Source organism: Phaethon aethereus (genome assembly GCF_964289735.1).
Source record: "Phaethon aethereus genome assembly, chromosome: 8".
NCBI lineage: Eukaryota > Metazoa > Chordata > Aves > Phaethontiformes > Phaethontidae > Phaethon > Phaethon aethereus.
Window position 1 is genome coordinate 31,949,945 of NC_138584.1, and position 16,376 is coordinate 31,966,320.

Sequence of the window (16,376 nt, forward strand, 5' to 3'; positions counted from 1 at the left end):
TTTTTTATACCTTTTATGTAAGTAAATGTATCTCTCTTGCTGTTGTTACTCCTCATCTCTTGCACTGGACAAACTACTGTTGGTGGCAACTTTGTGGTAGGGAAGAAAGAAGAAAAATATCCCATTAAAAAAATATGATAAGCTACTCAGTTGACAGACACAAATAGGGTGTACAGAAGAGGCAGGAGGAAATCAAATGTTTATTTACATTTTGGGATGAGTTGCTCAGACTGTAGATAATCCCATTAGAGTAGCAACAATCCTCTTGGATGGTGAGGTCTGTGCAGCACATACGGCCTTGGGACCAGGTTACTGAGGCACCTGGGTGGTAATGGGAATTAGTAATAGTCTTAATATCATTCATAGTTTCTGTGTTCCAAAGGGTTTACAGGTTATGGGAAGAAGTGATTAAATAAAAGGTAGTGCTGGTTCTTTGCAGCTTTCCATGGTCTATAATGGGACCAACACGAGGCCCTATAAATAGCTTTGAACATTTTCATCTGTAACATTTGGTGTAAATTGTAACTTTCAGAAACTTATCTTTTATGTGGTGCAGTTTGCTTTTATGTCCCTACCGTCTAATCTTATCTTCCCATGTGCTGAAATATAAAAATTCATTGCAATTATCTTTCCTGTAGTAAGATATCAAGGAGTTGGTACATTGTAAGGGGACAGGGTTGAAGTACAATCAACACAAGTTTTTTGTATCTAAAAATATCAGTGCTTCAAAGGTCAGCTAAATGATAAATCCTGTTCTAAGTGTATATATAATACATATGAATGCACACTATAAATTTGTTTTATAGATTTTCCTTGAAGTGCTTCACAGTCTGATGATAATTTCAAAATGTTTCGAGTTTATCTGAGGTCGCTGATACGGTGAGCGAGGAGGGAGAGAGGCGACAGGAAAGGTGGCAGGAGGAGGTTGTGTCCCTTTCGGCCGAGGGGAAAAGAGCGGCTTGCGAGCATTTGCCTAGTGAATATGGTGAAAACCTATCGGTTTTTTTCTCCAAGAAGTCAGTTGGACAACAGCAGCCTTCTCCTACGGCCAAAGTCACTCCTGTTGATTTAAATAGGAATAGGCCCTCGTATTGAGCTATTGACTTCTCCTTTGTTTCTCTGAGAGCCCATAGTGTGAATGGGTACGGAGCACAGCTGCTGGAGATTGTGCCGCCACCGGGAAGCTGGAATACTTTCCTGTGTGGACAGTGTGATCCATAACCATCAGCCCACAAGTTAACAGCATTTCTAACAGACAGAATGTAGAAATCCTTCTAGAAGTACTCCCGTAGCACGCATCGACTCTTGTGCTCTTTTTCTTTCCATGGGAAAAGATGGGTTCAACCAAGGCATTGTATATAATATAATTGACTGGAGGCATTTTTAGATGCACAAATGCTAAAACTGATTTTCTCTAACATATAAGGAGAGGAGTCTTTTATTTCTCTCCAGGTGGTAGAATTTATTTAAGTTTGGTGGTTTTGATATGTCTTTATTAGGAGTAAGAGTTACAGTTGAAAAAGAGGTAGCAGTCAAGGAAACTTAAGGACTCTCATCCCTTTCCCAAAATAATAAGTATTTTTAAGTAGACCCAATGTTTCTTGTACCGGACTAAATAAAGCATTCCAGAATAAAACAAACACATCTTCCCGTTTAGGCTTTCATTGCACAAGTCCTGTTGAAATTCCTATTAAGAGGGCTTGAGAATTTCCCTCCCATAGACGATCCCAGTGTCCAGCACTGTGTCCAGCCTGCTTCGTGCTCGGGGACAAACACAGCTGGGTGCTCAGGTTTGCGCTCACAGGAGCTTCGGAAAGAGCCGCCGATGGTAGGAGCTCATCAAATGAAAACGTCTCACGTGCGTTGTCTGCGTGACTGCGAGAAGCAAGTCTAGTTTTAACTACGCTTTCTGAAGTGTTACAGGCAATACAGTTGCTCTTTTCACTGGATAGTGCTTACTTTTCTTCAGGATCACAAATATTTGAATACAATTATTCAGTCAGCTGGACATCTTTTTCTTCCCATTTCTGCTCGAACAGTAGTAGAATTTAGTGTTGATTTAAAAGACTGTCTGCCTTAAAGCAGATTGCAGAGTTTGCACACTGTGAATTGTAATTAAAGTGTAAGGGGTGCTTATTATGTCAACAACTGGCATGAGAACCCCCGAGCAGCAGGTGACCCCAAACATGTGACGTTTGTGACAGCTAGGATCCTTCTTTCACTGGTTTAGCAATCTGAAAGACCAAATTGAAAGAAGCCCAGAGGCTGTATATTTCATTAAGTCCCAAGGGAAGTGTGGGATACAGCTTCCTTCTGCTTTGCTGGGACGTAGCCAAAAACTTTCTAGAGGCTCTGTTTTTGACAGAGGCTTGCTGAAGGGGGGGAAAAAACCTTCCACCAATCACCCATAGGACCATAAATTTGACATTTCCCACAGTTTCTTTGAGGCACTGATGTTGCTGTGTCAGCAGTATGTCCCAAATCTTGTGTTGTATTGTTTGAAAAGGAACAGTCAAACTTTCAGGGGAGCTGAAATGTTTTTCTTCATTGTCCAACAGTTCCTCTGCTGCAAAACCACAAAGGATTATAAAACACACCTCTCAAAACGGGAGCTGCTTTTATCAAAAGTAGGTACTGCGCACATGCACAGAGTGTACGTCGTTTTCTGAGGCGGCACAACATAGATGATAACATTTCATCCGTGTTACAAAGCAGACATGAGAATATCATTAATAGACATACACGACCTGATTGCAGGAATGATAAGAAAAGGACCTGTATGAAAATGCTGCGCTAAATTTATCCTCAGCGTAATTCCAGTTGGATTATGTCAAGAATATGCTTGGCCCAAAGACCGAATTACGGTTTGTAACACAGCCTGTAATTTCTTTTTAAATAATTGTAAGTTTAGTGTTAAACAAATTCTTTGCCCTGAGACCCTGCACCATACCCCACCAATCTTTTTGTGGGTGACACAAGGTGCAGCCGGTAAAATCCTGCTCTTTGTAAGCTCGGGGCGTAATCCCTCCACAGCGACAGCCTCCGCAGGAGAGCAGGCAGTACTTCTGTCTGCCGGCATTTCCCTTTCTCACCAGGCTGTGCATGTTTCCATGGGACTTTTCATCTTCATTAAGAAAGTTTGACTTAATTTTTTCCAAAAGGTTTTGAAAAGGAAAATAGCAAATGCATGCTCGTTCTCTTCCTATATAATTTGTTACCCTCACACACCTATCTATCTGTCCATCTATCCTACACTACAACAGCATTTCCTACCAGCTGCTTTATGTGCGTTCTGATTCCAGATACTTCACTTACTTTGGTGGCACCTTAATCCCATGACAGTGCGAGGGGGGGGGAGGTGTCCTCCTTCAGTCAGTTTGCATATGTATTTTTTTAATTAGCTTAGGAAGGAGGAAGAGTTTGCGATTCTTGACTCCTGAACATGATCATTGTCAGTTCTGCCACTGATCTAGTAAGTATTTCTGGTCAAGTTACTTAACCTATAGAGTCATGCTTCTAGACAGACACTACAGTAACTAGCATTTTATAAAGAAAATATATCAAGTTAGATAAAGATAAAATTGGTTTAATAGTACTTTTATTTCAAAGGAATTTTTTGAGTATTTATGAAGTTCTTTGATCTTAGATGAAAGATGCTTTAGAAATGTAAAATATCTTTGTTATTTGTCATCTCTGTGGCTGTGAAATTTTTCTCAGAAATTAAATTTTTGAAAACAACATGCAGAAGATTTCGGTGTAGCCCTGATTGTTTAATTTTTTTAGTAGAGTTTCAGAAAAAGTGACTGGGTTGTTTGTGATTACACATAGCACAGTATGTCAGTGTAGATGCAAGTAGTCTAGAGTTGTTAATGCAACTTTCCATGTCATTCCTCATTTTGACATCATATTTTAATGCTATTAAAAATGTAATAACATTACTAAAATGCTGAGATTTTGAAAGTAGTTTCTGAGCCCTTCCTGCCTCCTTTGCCTGATACAAAACTGTTTGCTGCGATCATTCTCGCAGGATTGCATTTTTATTTCTAGCCCTACGTGCAGAGTGCAGTCAGACTCTGCAACAGAGACAGAATTAGGTCCTAAGAAGTACTTCAACAGAATCTTTGTCGTCTCTCAGCTCTGTCCCAGGGCAGTGGTAGCATTAAATGTCTTTGCATTTTGTTTTAGTACAGTATGATAAAGACCTGCAAACAACCTCCTCCCCGCCAGCAAATGGGTGAAAGTACTGTAAAAAATGGCAGAGGAAATAGTCATAAGTCCATGAGGTTGTTACATCTGGTCTATTTTTAATTTTTGGACAACCCTTACTTCTTTTGAAAAGTCAACTTCAGGTCTGTTTCTGATAAAAAAAATCAGTAATATTTTTGTCCAGGAAATTTTAGCTTTTTTTGTCCAACTGAAGTTTTCAGGCTTTGTAATGTACTGCTTGCTAAAAGGCACGCTCTACAATGCATTAAGTACAACAGAATATTCCTTTGCAGGATTCCTTTTGTTGCAGACATTATTTATGACATTTTAGTCAATATTTGCATGGCAGACTATCCAAAATTATTTTGTTTTAGGCACATCACTGATAACTGGACCCATACTCTTTATCATTCTTTTACATTCATTAGTCACTCTGTAGTGTTTTTAACATTTTAAAACACTCATGCAATTCAAAGGAAAATAGATTTCAGCCAAAACGCCTTCAAAATTATCTTTTTTCCTTTGAGTTATTCAGCGATTTTTAACACTTCGTATGTTTGATGTTTTTTTCTTTAGTCTCAGCAAGGCAAAGTTTTTGCAGGCTTTGGCTATGCTAAAGATAGGATTTTGATAGAAAAAATGTGAGGTAAACTGAACTTCATGTGAAAATGTTATCAGACGTGGTGTAAGGTGTAGCCGGCCAAAAAAACTGGCTATTTGCCTTCTGTGTAAAAGGTAATTTTAAAAAAAAATTACAACAAAACTAATTAGCAGATATTCTAATGCAAGAAAATGTTGCTGTTAGTAAAGTTTCTTCAATATGCCAGAAAGCAGATGGTGGCAATGGAATAGCGTTTTCTTTTGCCAGCTTTTCTATATGCTTTCTAAACCTGCAAGAGCTTTTGCTATTCAGTATTCAAATTTCTGACACTCTATGATCTTTTTCATCTTAAAACAGAAATAGAAACTGAAACTTAAAAATGTAATCAAGTCAAGCTGTCTGTTCATCAGATCATAACCATGGCTTTAAAAGTTTGATTAAAATTTTGTCTACACAGTGTAGTTCGGGGTTTTGAGAGCCCTGGACTTTTCTGCTTTTAATTTTCATCCTCAAAATTTAGTTTTGCAGCACTGAGACCAAGTGAAAATGGATTTTATGTTGTATTTTCAGAGTCAACACATTAAGCTTAATCTTTTTCAGAGTGTGTGTGTGTGCGTGTGAGGGAATCCTACCTTATATATATATGCCCAACTCTTTCATATATTTGTTATGATCCACTGTCCTTTGAGATGTAGATACAGTTCCATTATTTATGGCCATCATACCTTAGATTTTGCTGTAACTCAGTGTGGTGGCTCTGTACAGAGCCTGCAGGATGTTACTTCTCTTTGAGTTTTAACTTTATCTTCCACTTGTGTGGCTTACAAACACAGCAGAAACACAGAACAAGTAGGCTGCTTACCAAAAGGCTGGTTTTTTTTCTGCCCGAGTCTATGTTGTTGATGCCAACATGATACTGATGCAACAAAACATGTCCTGATTTTTATGGTAATTTTCTGTTCTTCTTCGCAGTCTACAATATTGTGAGCGTAGAAACATATCCATGGAGCAGCAATCAGTGGCAATTCTTTGTGGGCTAAAGCCTCTGACTTGTCAGTTCGAGAAAGGCTTTGGACTGATAGCGATATTTCTGCAATTATTTTCAGGAAAAAAGGCAAGAGAGAGGAAGGTAGGGATGGAGGAAAGGGAACTATCGAGCAGCTTTTTCTGCTCTATAATTTTATATATCTATGTATTTTTGCCATCAGTTTAATTTTGCATAAAGCTTAAGAAAACCTGAAATGAAATTTTTTCACATGCCATGTTGAACTCCTCAGAGCGCACAGAACAAGGAAAAGGCATCTGCCAGGAAAAAAAAAAAAAAAAAAAAAAATTGGCCACTATAAGCAAATATGTGTTTAACAGGGGCTGAAATGGGAGCCTAGAGGAAGAGTGTCAGGTACATCAAAATGAGAGTGAGTTGTGAAAATGGGGCTGCTATTGTAGATACATAATAAAAAAAAAGTACCTAAACTTTCTTCAGATTGCCCCATCTGTAACTTGATATTAATCTGTTATTGACAACAACAACAAAAGTATTAGTTCACCTTTTGTTTATTCCTTAAATAACCACACGTATTTTTATTATCGGCATCTTTTTTCCCTGTGTGAAATAGAATACTCCTTAATAGGGAAAATGGGCCCATTTTTTGAGATATTAGTTCTTTTAAAATATTCTTTATTCTATTTGATGCATGGATTCCTACTTGAATTTTCAGGTAATCATTGGAAAATTTTACACCCGTCCTTTAGGAGAAAGAGAAGCTGGAGAGGTTGAGAAAGGAGGAGGAGGCCAGGGGTTTTGTCCAGTTTGTTGATTTGGTGAGGGTTTTTCTTTGTTTTTGCTGGCTGACAAAGTCTTGAACAGCTCTAGCTGCAGAGAGAACTTAGCAAGAGGCACATACTAAAATATATGAATGCTCTGATGGTCTCCAGAAACAGCTAGGTTATTCGCGTGATGTTAAAAAGGTGAGCTTTGGAAAGCAGTTTAAGAAGGCTGTGCTTATTGTCAGGGAGTGGGTTTTATTTGGCTTTTTGATGGAGAGCAGGTTTGAAAAATTCTTTATTCCTGTCTCCTATGGAAAATCTAGAGAGCCTCCTTGGTCGTGACCTTGTAGCACTGTGCGGCTTGGCCAGAGGAGCGGTACCAGACCGCCAGCTACTGCTTGGGCAGCGTGGATAAAGAATGAGGATGGGCACTGATGAGAATAGCCTGGGAGTACGCAGCTCCCTGCCTTGGGTCCCATAAGGATGAGTTTGTCACAATAAATAAATAACAAGGGGATGGTGGGGGGATAGAGATTAATTGGGTGACCATACTACCCGCCAATGGAGTCTTACCATATGGTGGACATAATCCTGCTTTGCTGATGTTGGTTTAGTCACCAGTGTAAAGTTGCATAGAAACAGACCTGGAGACTTTGACCAAAGCTACCAGATCTGCTCATCACACAGTTCCATCTTCACTTGCCTTTATACATGAAGTCAGGCATTAAAAAAACAGCTATTTAGTCACCCTAAATACTGTTGTTATTGTTAAATTGAGTTAGAAAATACTCCGGAGAGGAATGTAGAAATTATTTCTTGCTTCCCAAAATACTTGATGATAAAAAAAAAGGCAAGTGAAACAGAACCTAAGGGTGACTGGAAATATTCCTTCTAGGTGACTTTGGATCCACTCTAACAAGCAATTTTCTAGATAATGTAGTTGAAAGCTTCCTAAGCAGGCACTGCCGTAGCCATTGTGATGGCTGTATTGGTGGGAATGATACTTTATTATCTAGAGCAGCGGCTTGAAAGCTCAGCCCTGTGCTTTTTCCTCCTTTTAGTAACTGTGCCTCTGAAGGTAAATCACTTAACCTCTATGTGCCTCCTTCAGCCCCGAGTAAAGTGGGCATAGTTATGCTCACCTTTCCCACAGAGGTACTGTAAAGCTTAGTTTAATGTTAATAAGATGTTTTAATTTCCAGGATAAAAGGATGTTCTATAAATATACATTAGAAGTAATAATAGTTTTAATGTATGCCATTATTTTATAACAGTGCTTTTCTAGTTTTAGAAATTTTTTAGTGGTTTGAAATTATTACAGAATCCGTTTTTGTTAATTAAAGATTGACATTCGGGCAAAATTTGTTGAATTGTTCTATAAATTCAGATCCGTGTGCACTGAGCATGCCCAGAGCCCTGCTCACCTGCACTTTGGGATCATCACTACGGCCCTTCGGCTTCTAAAACAACTCTTTGATGCATGTGCTCAGAAGTTTGATGGCTTCTAAATAGAATGGTTCAAATATTTCAAAGCACTTGAGATTCGTATAGTGTGAAGCAATTTAAAATTATTGTACTGCAATTAATTTTAAATAACTGAGCACTGCATATGTCTAGAAACCCATACAGATCCAAATGGAAGCTCTCTAAAAATTGAAATGATTCAATAAATTTAAATCACTCTGAAGAAATGGATGTAAGTACTGTAAATCATTTTGTGAGGGGGATAAGCAAATTTTCTAGAAGTGAATCTGAGGGTAGAGACTCTAATTAGATTTTTTATTTTGGGGTTTATGATGATGAAATGTAGGTTAATTTATATTTCCCAGAGATATGAGGGCAGCTCTTGTTGATCCATATGGTTTCTTGTATCTTTTACATAGACTGCTTTTTTTTATTTTCCCAGATTACAGAAACTTAGCAATCCAACTTTGCACATATTTTTTTCCATTACAAATATCTTTCCCTCCAAATCTGTATAAAAAGACATGAGAAAAACACTGGTCCACAGCTAGAAATGCCAAGTGTATTTTTAAATGCAGCTAAAAAAATACTGCAGAATTAAACATTGTGCAGCATGGAAGCTAACATTTTGTGGAGCTGGGCTGCTCAATGAATATGAATTTTTATATGCCTAAATCCAGGTACAACCTGTATCTGTAGGTACCAAAGTGGATTACCGTCTGATAGCTGTTCATTAGCTTAGAGCATGTTCTCTGTCCTTCCCTTACAGATGTATTAGAAAGATGCTATCTAATGTAGGAAGGCTGGTAAAAATACTGATGCGAGACCTATCGGAAAGTAATGTCATTTCCATTGGCTTCAGCTCAGCTCCAGGAAAATCCACGTGCTGGTTCCTCCTTCTGCCGCAGCAAAGCACGGTTGTGCGCAGCTCTCTGCGCCGTGCGCTTAACTCTAGGATTACAATTCCTCCCAAGTATCGGAGCCAGAAATCAGAAATTAGTGCTACTGCCAACACTTGCCTGACCCTTCCAGTTTCACTGTAAGAGCCGCAGAAAAAATAGGACAGTGCAGTCCCTCCTCGTGCAAGTGCTCGGCACTTGCCATTGGCATTCGTGCATCCTCCAGAGATGTTGCCACCTCTCGGCAAACGGCTCGCCAGGGTCCGGCCACCGTCCCGCACCAGCACCGAGGCGTCCCAGCTCCTCGGGGTGGGACAGAGCCCCGCACGGCCGAGCGTGCTGCTCCGCCAAGCTAGGCATCGTGGTCTGGGGAGAACATTTTTGAATTTCCTCCATGTCTGGTGGGCTCTTCCCGGGCAGAGGAGCCACAGAAAGCGAGAGGGGCCCCACTGCAGGGTCTTCCTTAAGGCCTTACCTTACTTTTAGACAGTTGTCATTATCTTTGTCTAAAGGTCATGGGTAAATTGAATAAAAGGAAAGCTGTGTGTTCCTGTCGATGCACAATGGCAGTATTGACTTTCCTAATCCAGTTTGCTGAGGGGTGAGAGAATTAAATTAGATATCTAAGCACAGAAATTGAGAGCCTTTGAAAACAAAGATAAGGAGACAGCCTGTATTTTCCTTTTCCTGGGAGCTCTGGGCTCAAGATTTTGCAGGTGTGTCATCTGATCCATGGCTTGCATCGATCAAAACTGTGCCAATGCATATTTAATTAGCAAGGGGACCCTGGATGCATTATGGCCATCATCCCTATATTGAATGGACTGTCAGACTTTCTGAATGCTTCCCCACCCCCCCGCTTCGTTGTTTGGGGAGCTTCTGCATTTTGTCTGAGCAGCTAAAAGTTTCTTTGTTTTTAGCTGGTGATGCATACAGCACCACTGAGGAGAATACAAACAAGTAAAGTCCTAAAGTGTTTATTTTGTCTAGGAAAAAGGGCTGAACCAATTTGAATCCTTTGGGTAACGGATTTTTGTATCTCTTGGAATTAAAAAAACACAGTCGCATGATGTTTACTTTAAGAATATTTTATTATAACAAATAAAATCTGTGCTCTGGGATTTCTTAAGGAAGCCTTTGATGACAATTTGAATTAAGTCAAAATTAACGTTTGCTACTGCAAAGGAATAAATAGAAAATGTTCCAGAAATGAATCAGTAAGCAGGAATCAAAGGCTGTAAACTGTTTTAAAAACAAACATTTAGAAGTGAATCAAATACTTGTTTGTAATATCAAGGAACAAATATGGGAATACACAGATTCCCCACATTCTAGGCTATCACACGATAGCAGTAAATCATTTATGGGCTTGTGAGAACAAAGAAAGTTGATTTAAAATGAAACAGTTTCGATACAGCTTTAGGGTCTCGCAGCCTCTCGGTGAAGTTTCGCATTCTTATTCCCTATGACTAGGAAAGTAATCAGGAATTTCTGCATCCAAAAAAAAGTTAGCCTGGGAGTTGTGGAGATCTTTGTTTGCATCTACCTTGGTACAAAGCCACCCCAGCAGACAGAGTGTTGCCTGATAAACAGATGTAATACACAAAGTCTGCTTACAATACCGAGCAACAGACTGCGGGCACATGTTTTGGTCTCATTCAAACTCATCAGCATAGTCTAGCTAGCTGTTTTGTTGCTAGTCTACTTACGGGGTAGCTTAGTAGCGTCTTACTGGTGAAGTAACAAGGAGGGTTTTTGCCACAAAAGTTTTGTGGCAAGGGCTCATGGGAAAATCATTTGCATACATCTTGTTACAAAGGCTGACTACTTCCTGGCTTAGACAAAGTGTTGCCTGATAAACAGACTTAACACACAAATGTCTGTCTGGAATAAACAACAGCAAGCTTTGATTTACATTTCCATTATCAAAGATAATCTCTTTCCCAGTGTACAGGAATTAAGAGTCCTCGCCTTATAAAAAAACCCCAGGCTGGCACCACGGGGATTTTACCAGCGCAGAACCTTATTCGAGAGCGGCGGGGATGGGGCATACTATACCGGGGGGGTATAAAATAAAACTGGAAATCTGGTACGGTTATGTACACGTGTGACGGTGAGGTGTATGATAATGAAGCACTTTGAACTCCCTATAAAAGTTGACTTGAAAGCGATGGCTGGAGTTAAACGGAGAGCCAGGCCTTCCTTAAAAGAAATAGTAGCAGCCACCAAAATAACAGTAAATAATAATTATAGCATATATGGAGCAATCCCTATGTGTTTACATTATGATGTATAATGAAGGGAAAGTGAGTGTAAAAAAGCGTCAGTCCTGGTGCTGGTTTCTGTTTGTAAATCCCTTAAGCTCTCCACGTAAGACTATATATAAAGGAGCATGATTTAGATATGTATTTTTTTAACATGTATAAATCTTTGGTAGAATCCATGCCCAAAATTATAGATGAAAAATTTATTGCATGAACACAACCCAGCCATATAAATATTTTATTACAAATAGGATTCTGAAACTTGAATAAAATATGTCAGTTTCTTATACAATATTTCCCGCCCCCAAAAAATGATATGAATGGAAAATTTAACTGATGTACTTCTGCGGTGCTTCTGCGAGGTGCTGGCCTGGCAGCAGAGGAGAGAGAGCCCGCTTTATTGAGCTGCAGAGCAGGCTCAGCATGGGCAGTGGCAGCACAGCCTTGATCATTTGGCATCGCCGATGATTTTTTTTCTCCACTATGCAGGGATCACCTTTACTGTTTTGAGGATAGATGCAGTTGCACCTGAGTTAGCACGCTGGCTGCTAGTGAGGGCTCAGTTTCTAGTGGGGGCTGGCTTTACATAAGTAAAAAATAATCTTGACACCCGTTAATTCTGTTTGCGCAGACCAGCAGATGATAAGGCTGGTCCCTGTAGGTCGCTGCCATCCGCAGCTGGATTCAACACGCCCTGGAAAACACGGTGTGTTGAGGAGGCGCGAGGGCCCAAGAAAGTGTCCCGTTTCTCCCAAGTCAGGTAGCCATGAAGCGGCTTAGCACTGGGAAGTGCCATGACACTCAAACCGGGCTTTTTTGATGGAGGAGTGTAACAACTCTTCACCGCCTGTGTCACGGTCTACAAAAAAGAACAACATTGTCAGTCTGTTGACATTGGTCCTGTCCACGGGCCAGACTTTCCTGGGAAGGTTTTATTCTTTCCAAACAATGGAGTGCTCCCTTCCAACGCTGCGAGCCTTGCTTCCACGCAGCCGTTGTGCAGCCCGGCTGGAGCTGCGCTCCTGCTGCAGCTGAAAAGGAAAATTGCGTATTGAAAGTCCAGAGCTTCTGTCCTGGAGCTGAAGGTCCCTGCCTGCTTATGGATTGAGATCAGGCAGACCTGGGTCTCGGGCATAACCATCTTGGTCACACTGGGGTAGCACATTGCTTAAGAAACAAATCCAGAAAGGAACAGAGAATAGAGACGTCGTAGGAACTGCTACTTCAGAAAAACTAGCCTGTTGTGTTGTGGTTTTTTTTTTTCTTTATCCCTTAATCATAGTTGATTCTTGGAAGTAGAGAGTAAAATAGCTTTGACATGCTTTTTATCCTGTTCCCCCGTGATTACAGTTGATACCAGATCCCCTTGAGCTTCTCTTGTCCGGTAACCTCGGCTTCAGTGTATGTACTCGCACTAACTCTGGCTAGTTCAGGGTTAAAAATTCCAACCACTAACTTTTCTTTAACTAAAAAAGCCCCCAAATAAAACCCATTGTGCTATTCAAGGTTAAGCTTTCTTAAATATAAAACTAGATTCCTCGTTGATTTTTTTTTTATTTTTAAATCAGCAATCTTAATAGTGGTTCCTCACTATAATATTTCCAACTCCATCTGAAATCATTTAAATCCTCCCCTTAATAACATGCACTTTATTGTAATATACAGATTCTTTGGCTTCCTACCAGCCTTAGCTTAAGGCACCAATGAAACTCGTTGCCGCAGGGGGCCGTGGATTCAAGAGGGGCTCACATCTACTGTATATTTTGTTTTGTATGTTTTCCAATGGCTCTAATTATTGCAGGTGGTAGAATTTAACTGGCAGTGTTGTTGCTAAAGAAAATAGGCATAAAGTGTATACTGTTTTGCAGAATGACTATCAAATATATAGAAAAGAGAAAATCAAATGAATTGTTAAACTGCTCTATAGTAAGTGATTTTATTGATTTAATGCAAATGCTTATGAAAACGATCTTCCATTTATATCAATTATGTATGGGCAAAAATTAATTTATTCCTCCGGTCACCTGTTTGGCTAACTGACTCAGCAGGACAGACATTCCCCCTCCTGTTGTAGCCGAGCCCGCAAAACACTAAACATTCAGAAAGCTGGAATTTTAAAGTTTCCATGTGCAAAACAACAAAAAAGCCCCGACAGGAGTTACTGCCAACTGCTGAAAAAGCAGAGAGCGAGCGGTGGAGGCTGAGCAAGACTCTCTCGTCCTAGGCAAGACTGTAAAATACAACGGCTCTGATTTTGCCAGCCCCTTAACCATGTGGTGGCACATTTATATGTACTGGATCATCTGCGGCATCTGAATAAAATCGGGGAAGCAAAATTCTGCATATAAACATTTTGGCTAAGTGCCTTAACTCAGTCTTCTTATCTGGGGTTTCCACAAGATGCCACCTTGCATAACAATGCTGAGCATACACTTGCCCGGTACTTTTTTTCGGTAGCCTCCCGTGGTCTCTACCGCAGTATAGATTGGTTTTAATTCTACCTCGTCCTGCATTTTATTGCCCTGTGCCCCTCCATGAAGAATAGTGCTTAAAGCCTCTGTTGTCTTTTTTAGAAATTTATATTTGGTTTCAGCAGAAGGGGTGGTTTACAGGAAAATGGAATTGGGAAAAATGTTATCACGGTAGCCAGAGTAATGAAAGAAGAAAGTTAAGATGCAGTATGCAAACAAATGTCCTACGGCCAGTAGAGTCTCTCTCCTGCCACTTTCTTTGGTGTTGGAAAAAGAGCCCTCAACACAAACAAAAGTACTTTGTTTCTCAAAAACCAGGAGCAGCTCTCGCCCTGTGTGCTGCCCACCGGCTGCAGGGTTGTGCTGGGGACCGAGGGTGCCAGGCTGGGGGCTGAGCGCGCCAGCGCCGAGCCCAGCTCCTGTGCTTGCTGCTGAGCCCTCGTCCCTCTCCCTGCTTTGCTGGATTGCTTAAAATTTTGAAAGGAAAACATGCTTCGATTCCCATATTTCGGCAGTAACTTTTTCAAATACAGCAATTTTTGTGGTATTCTGACCGTGCTTTAAACATAAAGCCCAAATGCTGATTGAACCATGGCTTGCTGGAGGAAAAGAAAAACCTAAAAAATAAGCAAAAGCCTAATGCCTGCCCTGTAAAATGAAATCCGTTGAATGTTGACTTTGAATGTTAACTAAATACTTTACATTCCTAATATTTTACCTTTGTTTCTACCTTTGCGGTATTGGAAACATGAAACTTCTTGCCAAAATCTAGAGACTGGAATATAACAGTACTGTGCATATTACTCGGTAGTCTATCTGCTGTCACTGATTTGAGCTTCAGTTAAAGATAACTCAGAAGATCAATATTTAAAACAAAATTGCAGGAGTGAGAATAATTTTTTACGGAGCTTCATTGGAGAAATTATTAAAAATAATAAATACGAAAGAGAGGAAATAGATTCTGGACACACTGGGAAACATCACTTTTTTGGAGAGTTTCAGTGATTTTAAATAGAAGTGTCAGGACTGAAGCTTTCTTTGCTAAATATTCTGAATGTTTATATTCTGAAATTTATCAAAATTTGTTTTGTGAGCTCTTTTTTTTACCGGTAGTTTTTAATTTATACAAGATTGTCCTCTAAGCTTCTGAATGATACCTAATGCATACAGTCAGCAGGTAAAAAAAAATTTGAATATTTAAAATAGGCATTTTCTTTATAGTGCTCTGCGGTAATTAAAATCTTCATTTGCTTAAAAGCAAGGAACCTTTCTAAAGCAATAAATTAGCATTGCTTGACCCAAGGTCACTAGTAGTACTGCTTCTTCCAGCGCTATTAATACCTCAAAGAAAAAGAAGGGGTGGTGTTATCACTCTGTTGCAATAGAAGTAAGATTTTCAATTTAATCATAGTTAAGTGTCATGACCTTTTGATCTTGCATTGACTTCTCACTGAAATGTGGTCAAATTTCAGACAGCTAATTCTAAAATCTGCAAAGTCAAGGTGAAGTCAGAAAATAGGTTTGCCACGATTGGGGGTGTTTTTGATGCAGTAGCAAGTGGTTTCATTTCTTAAGTTTTGTTTCACAGCAAAAACTTTGTTAATGGGATCAATAAATTACTGAACAATTTCTGAGGGGAAAAAAGAAATCTTTTCCTGTTTGTATTACTTGCAAAAACAGCAATTGGAGGGATTTTTAAAAAAAATATTTTTCCAGGCAGGTAAGGGGACCTTTTTTCCCAATTAATAGTCATAAAAATAATTAAGAAGGAAAATGCTATGTGACTAAAGCTTCTACTAAGAATAATTTTTGAGCCAAAGAGTGATCATCTTCACAGAAAGTAGAATTAATTATGTGTCAAAAATGCAAAACACTCATATTTACACATATCCTTTTGTAGGTCATTTTATTATTTTAGGCAAATAAATCATGTTTATTGGAGAGTGTTAACTGGGAGTTTGTAAGACCCATTATTTGTGCAAGTTCTAAAGCAGTTCATCCAGTATCTGGTCTCATCTATACCACTGCAGACCGGGGCAATGCCGTACATTTCAGTGATCTCATAGTACTATAACCACTGTGAAAGTATGACAAAAAAAGGCTCTTCTATCAGTTTTGCAGATTTTGTTCCAGAAATGCATAGAAAACAATCTCCACAACTTTGTAGTGTTGCTTAGTTACCTTTATATGCCTGCTTGAAAATATGTTTTGAGACTTTACTATGTGTTGGATTAAGGCTCTGGTTTGTATACAACATAGAGGCTGCATTATAAAAAAACATGTAGGAGAGTAGTTTAAATATGCCTTCTCTAAAAAGAAGGTTTCTCAAAGCTTAATTTATGCTCACACACACCCCAAGCACTCTGTGTAGTGCCATAAACAAGTTTCCCTTTTTTTTTTTTTCCTAGCAAAAATATTACCTAAGCACGGGACTTTTGCATTATCATGTCCTAGTGCAACACTCCTGTCCTTAGTTTGTACTCTCAGCCTTTTGAGGAAGTCTGGCGCCTCTGATCTATTTTCCACAGCAGACCCTGTAATTTTTGGCTGTATTTTATGTTTTTCAGATTCAAGTCAATCTGAAAGTCCCAGCCAGCCAAGTGAAGCTGATATTAAGGACCAGCCAGAAAATGGTAAGTTCTTACCTGCTGCTCCTGCTTTGGGATATTAAAACAGCCCATATTTATAAAGATTTTTTTTTCCT

At 39.5% G+C, this 16,376-nt stretch overlaps 1 protein-coding gene across 1 annotated transcript in view; it reads left to right on the plus strand.

The window, feature by feature from the left end:
- NFIA (nuclear factor I A) overlaps positions 1-16,376 on the plus strand; it is a gene marked incomplete at both ends in the record, with an annotated part of 222,764 nt that overhangs the window by 119,153 nt on the left and 87,235 nt on the right. Inside the window, 1 exon segment of the mRNA XM_082003188.1 lies at positions 16,240-16,305. Coding sequence (XP_081859314.1) covers positions 16,240-16,305 — 66 coding nt within the window.